The sequence below is a fragment of the Vombatus ursinus genome, unplaced genomic scaffold (genome assembly GCF_900497805.2).
Source record: "Vombatus ursinus unplaced genomic scaffold, bare-nosed wombat genome assembly UNPS02014799.1, whole genome shotgun sequence".
Classification (NCBI taxonomy): domain Eukaryota; kingdom Metazoa; phylum Chordata; class Mammalia; order Diprotodontia; family Vombatidae; genus Vombatus; species Vombatus ursinus.
In genome coordinates, this window is record NW_020954577.1 from 1361570 (window position 1) to 1371979 (window position 10410).

Sequence of the window (10410 nt, forward strand, 5' to 3'; positions counted from 1 at the left end):
GTGTGACCTTGGACAATCAATCAATCAACATTTATTAAGTGCCTATGAGTTATTTAACCCTGTTTCCTCACCTGGAAAATGGGGCTAAAAAAACCCATGGTACTTGATCTTGCTTTTGCAAAGGCTTTATAAACCTCATGACAACCCTATGATGCAGGTGCTATTATTATCCCTATTTTACGGATGAGGAAACTAAGATAACATGTTGGAACTATTTGTAAATTGTCAAGCACTACAGAATGACACATGCATTTTTGGATGTGGCCAATTTGAAAATTTGTTTTCCTTGACTATGCATATTTGTTATGAGGATTTTCTCTTTCTTTTTTCTTTCAAGGGCAAGGGGAGATAGGAGGGAGATTTCTTTTTAATTGAAAAAACAAGTGCTTGTTAATAAAAAAAAACAATTTGAAGAACTATAAAGCATTATATGAATTTTAGCATTATTCATTATTACTGTCCCTACATTCAATTCAATGAGCATTTATTAAGTGACCACTGTGTACAAGGAGAGGGATAGTAAGGTAGGTTGGATAGAGAGCTGGTCTCAGAGTCAGGAAGACCTCTGACCTCCTGACTGCAGGATCTGGAGCCAGTCCTGTTACCTCTCAGCACCCCCAGGCAGCGCTAAGGCTATAAGCTACAGAGAAGGTATTAAGCTACAGTAATAAAGTGAATTTCCTTCCCTGCAGTTCCCTGTACAGAAGAACTCATAGATCCCGATCCTCCCTTCTGTCATCCCCAAAATGCCCAAGGCACAGTCCTGGGATTATAAAGATTAAATAAATGAAAACGTCAAGATGCAATGTAAGACAGTGGGGAAAACACAGGATTTAGAGTTGGAGGACTCAAGTTCAAATCCTGACTAAGGCACTTATTACCTATATAACTGGAGAAATTACTTAACTTCTCTGGGCCTCAGTTTCCTCATTTGTAAAATAAGAGTTAGACTAGATTCAGTTCTATGATCCCTTAAGAATATAAGTACTATTTACATTCTACACCTACTGTATACCTTCCTTGTTGTTATCTGTCCTTCCTTCTTGAAAAGGACCATGGCAACAGGACGGTGAGGTCATGATTTGCAGGTGAATTGGATTACAGTGAGGGAGGGCTGTGCAAAGTTATCAGCCTCACTTTCTCCTCCGTAGCCATCTGGGTCCAGTGGCCAGATATAGCTCAGGATGACTGGAGATGGCCCCCACCTTCTATGACCATTTGATGCATAACTACACATGGTCTCAGCTTCCAAAAGCAAAATTGGAGCAGCTAAAAACAAAGAGTGAAATAAGAGACCTGAATCAGTAAAGTCATTTCTGGCTAAATCATTGTGCTGATGTATGAGTCAAGGGAGGACAGATCCTTAAATTCATTAATTAGGATGTTTTATAATGCTCTGTTCTAACCTGTTTCCTTCTCCACAGTTCTTTGCTTTTGTGGTCACAATCTGCTATGCTGGAAACACGTATTTCAGCTTTCTGTCATGGAGATCCCGGACTGTACAGTGATGGCCATTTCGACAATGATATCAATGGAAAGAACATTGCTGTAAAAGCCGCCGTGGGTAGGATGTACATTTCCAGAGAACTGTGTTTTTAGCGTGTTTTTGTACACTTAGTTCCATTGTGGTAGCTATGGTCAGTTGCAAGTGAAATGGATACTTGTTTACAAAACACTGTAAATCCTTAGGACAAAACACTTTCAATACATTGTTAACAAACTTGTAGAGTCTATTTTTCCTAGACAATAAGTAACAGAGTTGCTAATGTTAAGAAGGCATCCACTTTGTAAATCTAACCTTTAAAATGCCAGACTTTTTTTTTTTTTGGATTAAATGTTTGAAAATCACCCATTAACTTCAGTGTCTGACTTTTTGGGGGGCACTAGAGAAAAATGAGGCCTTTCACCACAACCAAAGTGCATGGCTCCATGGGACACAGAGCATATACAAGATTATTTAGGAGAAACCTTCTACTTGGATCATGAGAGTAAGGCCAGGGGATTAACTCATTACTTGCACACTTTGGGGTACTGTGCCCTACAGCAGAGGTGTGAGACTGCTGGCCGAACCAGATTAAAAGGTTAATTGAGAAATACTTCATAAAATACACAAAAATACAATAGAATATAGATAATGTTAATATGTGGTTTTCTAAGTCACCATGTACTCCACAGGGATCCTTATGTACCATTTAAGTTTGATATCACTGCCCTACATGTTCTGAAGTCATGTTCTGAAAGTCTTTCAAAGTGAATTCAGTGAATGGAACTCAATTTAAAATGTTGTAACCAAGCCATGAGGCAGTAAGATAGAGGGTCCCCAGAAATGTCTTTTCGAACCTGTAGGCTTTTGGACCATTCCTGAACCAGGGCCATAACTACAGTTGGAGGACCCAGGCTTGGCCCTAGGGTGGGATATTTATCCTCTTCTCCCTCCTCCCCAGCCATACCACAGATGAGCCCCATATTGCCAGGCTCTGCCCCCAGTAGTAGAAACAGCCTGTCCCAAGGCATACATCCTCTCCTTGTCATCAATGCCTCCCCTATCCCAGCCTGCCCTCCCTCCTTATCAGGAGTCAGGCCTTCAGTGCTATAGGAACCTGAATGTGTCCCAGGATAGGGGTCCTTCTCCCCAACAAAAAGCCAGATGAGCTCTCTCTCCCACTCCCTTGATCTCATCACAAAATTGACTAATTATGACTGTTACAGACATAGAATTGACCCCCCCCCCAAACACCCTTATTCTTTGCCTTTGGTGGTATCAGTCACTGAATGTTTCACAGCAAACACACAGAGGGGAAGGTTGTTAGCTCAACCTGGGCTTTTAAAAACCATAACCCCAATAATCAGGTTTATGGCACCCCAGAAAACACACACACACGGAAGATCCAAGGTCATCCACTTGGTTGCCACCAGGGTCTCCTTCTCCAATCAGCAACACCAGTAAAAGGCCCAGGAAATCTGCTCCACGTCTGTAGGCTGGCCCCCAGCAGTCAGGGCTCATGGTATTTTATACCGAAAATTGCAATGGGAGCGAGAGGCCTTTACAAAATCTGCTAATTTGGGACAAATAGACCCCGGGTACCTTTGAATGCACCAAACCTGAATAAATTAGATAAGGATGAATTTGGTAAAAATTCCTTTGGTGTTTAGGGCTGTATCAATGGCCCCATCGTTCACTGTATCTCTGTCTGGGTCTTCCTGCCTCCACCTGGACTTAATAATGGCTAGTTTATGTAGCACTTTAAAGTTTACAAAGCACTGTACATGTTATCTAAAGCTCACAACCACCCTGTGAGGTAGGTGCTCATATTATCTTGATTTTACAGTTGAGGAAATTGAGGCTGAAAGGTCAAGTAACTCCCAGAATCATACAGCTAGCAAGAAACCAAGGCAGGATTTGAACTCAGGTCTAACACTCTACCTATCTTGCTACCTAGCTTCCTTTGCTTTACCAAATTGCATCAGAAGATTAGCCAATAGATCCAGGAAAGAATAGAAAAAAAGGTTCATGCAGTGATGTTTCCCCACAAGTCAAAACATCACCCTCGTGATGTCACTAGTTCTCTTTGAGAATGAAGGATGAACAACAAGCCTAGAACCCGTTTCCCTAGCTTGCTTTCCCTCCTGTGTCAGGACCCTGCTCCCAATTGGCTTGGTAGGGCTGGCTGAGTTACATTCCTCTCCTGTTGTCCTATATAAATGATAAAGAGCCATTAAGCTTTGATGGACTTCTTTTCTCCCAATCTATAAATAAAGTGGGCAGGTTGGGGAGTGAAAGATTTTCATTATCCAAAGGAAACCTAGATTCTCATAGTCAGGTTAGCAAGATCTAATTAGTCTCGACAACATATTTTTCAAAGCCCACTTTAAAACCCGACTGGGGGGCAGCTAGATGATACAGTGGATGGAGCACTAGCCCTGGAGTCAGGAGGATCCGAATTCAAATCCGACCTCAGACACATAACACTTACTAACTGTGTGACCCTGGGCAAGTCACTTAACCCCATTGCCTAGCCAAAAAAAAAAAAACAAAACAAAACAAAAAAGGAAACCACACCCACAACTGGATGGTTCTGGAGGTTGAAAAGAAATAGAGTCTCTGCCTTAGAGCTTTCCATCTGAAATGAGGATTCAATCAATCCATCATCCAGCACTTTTTAAGCACCTACTGTGTACCACTGGGGATATAGTGGGGATTTTTAAAAAAAAGGCACCTTAGAGCAAGGGAAACCCACAGTAAGGAAAACTTGATCTATGTTAGGTAGTGGGTGATTGGAGCTGGTTGGTCATAGTCTGATTTGGAAGGGCCTACTGAGTTGATCCAAGCCATTGCTGACCAAGAAGCCCTTCCACCACAACCCCAGTGGATTCGGCCTTGGAGTTCAGACTTGGGTTCAAGTCCTGACCCGGCCCCTTCCCTACCTGTGACCTTGGGTTAGTCCTTCTAAACTCAGGTTCTTCATCCATAAAATGAACATCATAATCCGGGTACTACCTAATGATATAATTCACATGAACCCAATGCTCTAACATTTGCAAAGCACCTTACAAAAGTTATCTCACTGATCCTCACAGCAACCCTATCATCCCCATTTTACAGATGAGGACACAGGCCCTGAAGGGGCTAATAAGTATCTGAGAGGATTTGAACTCAGGGCTTCCTGAATCATGACCAGTGTTCTAACCTCTACCCATTGTGAAGATCAAATAAAGGTAGTCTTTTTTTTTTTTAAAGAATTTTTTGTATCAGTAGAGAGGTAGACAAAAATAGGAGAAAGCAGGGATTTGCATCCCCTTCATAGAAGAGCACACAGGTTGGGCCACGTAGACCAGGAGGGGCCCAGGCCCACCCCAGTGTCTTTAAGAACCAACCAATAAGCCTCAGACCAAACACATGACACTTACTAGCTGTGTGACCCTGGACAAATCACTTAACCCCAATTACCTAAAAAAAAGAAAAAGAAAAAGAACCAACCAATAAACAAAAATAAATAGAAGCTTTGCCTTTTAATTTAATTCATCTAAAGGTATGGTTTATTGTATTATGTTTAAGGTTAGTTATTTTTATTTAATTATGAATACAAATAATATCCTTCATGATTCAGTAGTCAATAAACGATTGAGTGAAAAAATAAAATAAAATTCCTTGGGTATTCCTCCTAATGAAACATGCTGGGCATACCTGTGGCCCCCTTGTTTGGGAAGGCTTCTGCTTGCAGACCCTTCTTGCTTTGGGTGAAGAAGCCAGCCCTTCCCTCCCCTGGCCCCTCTACACCCACACCCACACACATTCACATACACAAACTGAGGCTGTCTTTTCAAGTGTAACAACCACCAAACCAGAGTGAATGAGTAGCCAAAAGGGGTCAGAACTTTGTCTCCAGGACCCAGGCTGCTCAACCTTCTGTGAAGGGTCTCCACGCTTGATGTCCGAGGCCAAGGAGTCGGGGAACAGAGGCGATCTATTTCCAGGAACTCGTATAAAGCTAGTCACTGACCTTGTCAAGCCACTGCCTCTTTGGGCCTCAGTTCCCTGACCCTGAAAAAAATGAGAGAATTAGCTGAGATCGGAGGTTTTAACCTGGGGTCCTGGTTAGATAGGAGTCAGTGAATTGGAATTGGGGGAAAAATCAGGTCTTTATTTTCACCAACCTCCAACTGAAACAACACTTTTTTTACAAACTCTCTGAGAAGGGGTCCGGAGGCTTCCCAAGTCCAACAAGGAAGGAGTCTAAAACACTGAAAAAGCTAACAGTACCTGGCCCAGACAATCTCCAAGGTCCCTTACCACTCTAAAGTTCACATCAATTCAACACTTATTAAGCACCTACTATGTGCCAGGCACTAATGACAAAAAAAGTAGGAGGGGAATAAGCATTTATATAGTTCCTACTATGTGCCAGGCACTGTGCTAGGTGCTTTTTACAAATATTATCTCATTTGCTCCTTATAACTACCCAACAAGGTAGGTGTTTCATTATCCCCATTTTACAGTTGTGGAAACCAAGGCAAACAGAGGTTAAGTGACTTGCCCAGGGTCATACTGCTAGTAAGTGTCTGAGGCTGGATTTGAACTCGAGTCTTCCTGACCTCTTGTCCATCTCTCTATCCACTGCACCACCCGGCTGCCTCCACGAAGCACTCTTTACTCTTGACTTTACATTCTACTGTGTGGGGGGGGCAGTGGGGACACACAAGTAAATACAAAGTACATTAAAAGAATATCGTTTTTAGAAGAAGAAAGCATTAACAATGGGCTTCATCAGATGCAAAGGTTTCACGTAGCAGATGGCAGCTAAGCTATGTGGAGAAGAAAGGGGGAGATTTTCGTAGGTGGAGACAAGGAGAGGAAGCATATTGGGACGTTCGAGGGCAGAGACTTGCTGGAGATGGGATGTCCTATATGGCAGATACCTAGCAAGTCAGTGTGACCTGAATAGTACAGAGGAGTACAAACAGCCTGTGAAGGTAGGTGGGAGCCAGATCATGGAGGGCCTTAAATGCCCTATGATTCTATGATACTGTTATTAATAAAGTCAAGAAAAGGAAGGCAACAAGCCCCACCCCCACCCCGTGACACTGACTTGGGGGGAAGTGCTTTCATGTGGTCAGCTTGTCCTCAGGGCAAATGTGTCTTGGGGGTGTGCCCCTTACCCCTTGAGATGTTTATTTTTCCCATTTCTTTAAGAATACAGGAAAATCATTCTGTCTGATGGAACAACAAAATTTAAACCAGGTTCTGAGCGAAGTTGATCCTTTCTGCTAATTAATGTGTTTCTACAAGACCCTGCCCATGTTCCATTTATTCCCTCTGTGAGACAAACTGTACCCAGCGGCCACATGCACTTCAGCGTTCTCCTGCAGGTCTCCAAGAGAAAGTGTTAGTTTCTTATGGGCCAAGTCAAAGAAGGAGTGGCAGCCAAGCATGTTGAGAAACAAGGGTGCTGAATGTTGGTCCCCCACTCCTTTGAATGCCTGGGTTCAGCATGACTGACTGAAGGGCATCTTAGGGCACAGCTGTTTTGGAAGGAGTGTGGTACGGTGGCCTGGGAGTCAGGAGAGCTGCATTCAGCTTGGCAGCCACCGACTAGCTACGTGGTGTTGGAGGAACTGCTTCCCTTCTCAGCTTCCTGGCCTGTAAAAGTGACTAAGGGGTTGGCCTGTTGGATCAAAGAATAATAGCTTTAGAATGGGAAGGGATCTAAGGGGAGATCTGGTCCCGTCCCCATATTTTATAGACAAAGAAACTGAGGCCTAGAGAGGGGAAAGAAACAGAGACACAAATCTGGTTGCAAATCCTAGAGATCTCTGATGCCCAAATTACTGCCCTTTATATGAACTCTCCTCTAAGGACCTTTCTGGTTCTAAGGTTGTATGATCCCCATAATTGCTGAAGCTTGTTCTTTCCTTCCTCCCTGCTAGAAGCTCTCCTTTTACTTGTTGGGGCCAGCAAGGCCCATGAGCACCGAAATGTGGGCTTTTGGGGTGCTGCACACTGAGCAGCCCTAGACAGAAGCTGGGTTTCACTTTCCTGGTTTGGGGTGTACATGTGTCCAGGTGTGTTTGGGCAGATGTCTTTCACGTGCATTTGCTTGAAGGGACAGTTGCTGAAACGTTGACCAGTAACAGAGTACTGACCCTAGGGGGCCGAGTGTCCTGCCCCAACCCTCAGGCCTGTCCTCCCCACAGCCCAAGGCTTCTAGATCTCTCTGGGAATGGCAACTCTTCATGATCCATAGTGCAGAAGACTGCAAGCTTGTTTTTGCCTTGCTGAGAAATGATGGTTGACTTCGTGCCTTGGAATATCTTGGGTCTCTGTGGGCTCTGGCTTTGTGCTCTACAGAAAGCCACACGGGGAAATAGGTGTTTATTTTTAACTGAAAGGAAATCAAGAATTTCCTCTTTTGAGTGTTGAGAGGCATGGGTCATGAATACTTTTCAACAGTGTGGGTGTTTAGGTGATTAAAGCATTTGTCTTATGATTCTCTAATAACTTTTTCCATTATTTAAAGTGGGCTCTGAATTACTTCTGGTTTGAGTTTGGAAGGAAGGAAACTTTATCTTTGTAACAATACCAAGAAACCCTTCAGAACAAAATCCCAAACCATCCCAACACCAGGATCAATTTAAAATGTAAAGACTCCTGATGCAGGGATTACTTGGGCAGTGGGAAATTGAAAGACTTTCGCAAAAATTTTTTCTTAGAGAATTCAGAATCAGTGGGTGTGCCCCTAAATAGCTCTGTGAACTTGGGCAAGTGACTTCCTCTCCCTGGGTCTCAGTTTCCTCATCTGTGAATTGAAGATATTGGACTAAACAATTACTCCCATCCCCTCCTTCTTAAAAAAAAAAAGAATTAATTCTCAGATTCTATTAATAATGCACCGCATGCTTAAACTGTTTGCCATCTGTACTCACCATCTGTATTCACCTCATGCTCCTTCCAAAACTTTTTTCTATTTTTGTTGGTGGAGTTGGGTAGTTTTAATTTGATGTGCTTACCCTTTCATTGCAAATCAATAAAGTCCTTTAGGCAATTAATTACTCAACATTGAGTATTTCTGGTTTGCACCCTACAAAAGAATGATGCGGCCAATGAACACTTGACAATAAAACATGAGAGGAAAGAGTAGATATGCTAGAGGGATTTTATTTATTTTAGCATTCATTTGAATTTTCAATCACACCTCTAAGGAGAGGTCCCCTCTAGGCAAAGGTGCAAGTAAATCTAGGAGAACTGAAGCAGGATCATGAACGCTGATACAGATGTTAATCCTGCCTCTGATGTCAAACCAGAAAACATGGGTTCAAATGCGACCACCACTACTTATTACCATGTTGACTACGGCCATATTCACAGAAATACAGCGGACTGCACAGGCTAGAGGGCTAGCTTGTGTATTTCATCTGTTCCCCAGTTTGCGCCAGCTGAAAAGAAATTCATCACCTACAGGCCAGCCTTTTTAGTGACAAGCCTGTATTAAGCTAGGTTAGTCCTCCAGATAAGACACATGCTACCCATCCCAGGGCCGGAGTCTGAAGCCTCCTCAGCTGTGTAGAACCTGCTGGGGCTTGCTTTCTGTTAGCAATCCCTGTGGAGGACCATGGTCATCTTCACACTATGATGAGGCTTGGGAGTGGGACTTCAGTAAAGAGTTAGATCACAAATGCCAGCTGAATAAAAATACCAAAATGAGGAAGCCAGAAAGTATCGAGTACTGATTCTGTACGGAGAATGGTATCGGCTGGCCATGGGGGTGGGGTGGGTGGGCAGAATTCAGGTGAAACAAAAAGCATGCTCCATAGCCCAGCCCCTGACCCATCTAAGCACCTCAGAACAGCCCAGACTTGACCAAGGGCATCTCTCCTATGAACTGCTTGATTGACAGGCTGTCAGATGTGGAAGAGACTACCATATTATGAAAGACAAAGTCCTGTCTCCAATTGTTCTGCTTTGGAGATTGTCAAAGTTTAGTTGAAACTGAAAGGTTCTATGACAGGGAAGTGTTAGAGAAGCACTGGGTTTGGTGGATAGGGGTGGATCGGACATCAGGAAGATTTGATTTTCAATCATGCCTCTGACATATTGCTCTCAGGGGTGGGGAACCTGTGGCCTCGAGGGTTGTGACATTCATTCTGTCTGCACTTGAGGACCTAGAGGGCCACATGTGGAGTCCCCCATGCCTGTCCTGGCTGCTTGGTCCTGGTCAAGTCATTCAACCTCTTACTGACCCTCTCAACTCTCTAAGCTTCCATGTTATGGGCTCTGGAAGAAATGTTCCTCACACAGTCTGAAGGCCTCCCCCTAGCCCACGCCTCCTGAAAAAACCGCTGGTCATATTTTTTGAAATGATTCATTGATGCTTAAAACATGCACAGAGTCATGTTCAGGCCTTGCATTCCAGAATAATCCCTTATAAAACAAAAAAAGGGCAAAAACAACAAAACTACCCAGTCTGACAGAGAGCACAACGTTCTGAAACCCTAGCCACCCTCTCTTCACTGAGAACAGGGATGCCATCAAGGCGGGCCATTGACTTTCCTCAGAGTTAGCTGTCTTTCCCCTTTGCTTTATCTTCTTGTTTCTATGGGGGGGGGGGGGGTTTCTTAATCTGGAGGGGCAGCGTGGCGGAGAGGGCTGAGCACTCGATCTAGAGCGAAAAAGACACGACTTCACAATCCCAACCCAGGCACTTGTGCGTGACCTCTCGCAACATGGAACTTCCCGGATCCTGTTTCCAACTCTGGAAAACGATGGGGGCGGAAATCAATGGCCTCTGAGATGGCTTCCAGCTCCAAATCATAATCTCCACGTTCCACTGCAGCTTGCTCGGCCTTGCCGGCTCCCCTCTCAGCTCTCCCCCTCACGCCCCTCCACCCCACTGATGGACACCAGCTTAGATCTCA

The 10410-nt window shown here is 43.9% G+C and overlaps 1 protein-coding gene across 1 annotated transcript in view; it reads left to right on the top strand.

The window, feature by feature from the left end:
- Nucleotides 1–1848, top strand: part of LOC114050410 (CKLF-like MARVEL transmembrane domain-containing protein 8) — a 60905-nt gene extending 59057 nt beyond the window's left edge. Inside the window, exon 4 of the mRNA XM_027872049.1 lies at nucleotides 1425–1848. Coding sequence (XP_027727850.1) covers nucleotides 1425–1508 — 84 coding nt within the window. The 3' untranslated portion in view covers nucleotides 1509–1848. The remainder of the gene's footprint in view (nucleotides 1–1424) is intronic.
- The last annotated feature ends 8562 nt before the right edge of the window (nucleotides 1849–10410 follow it).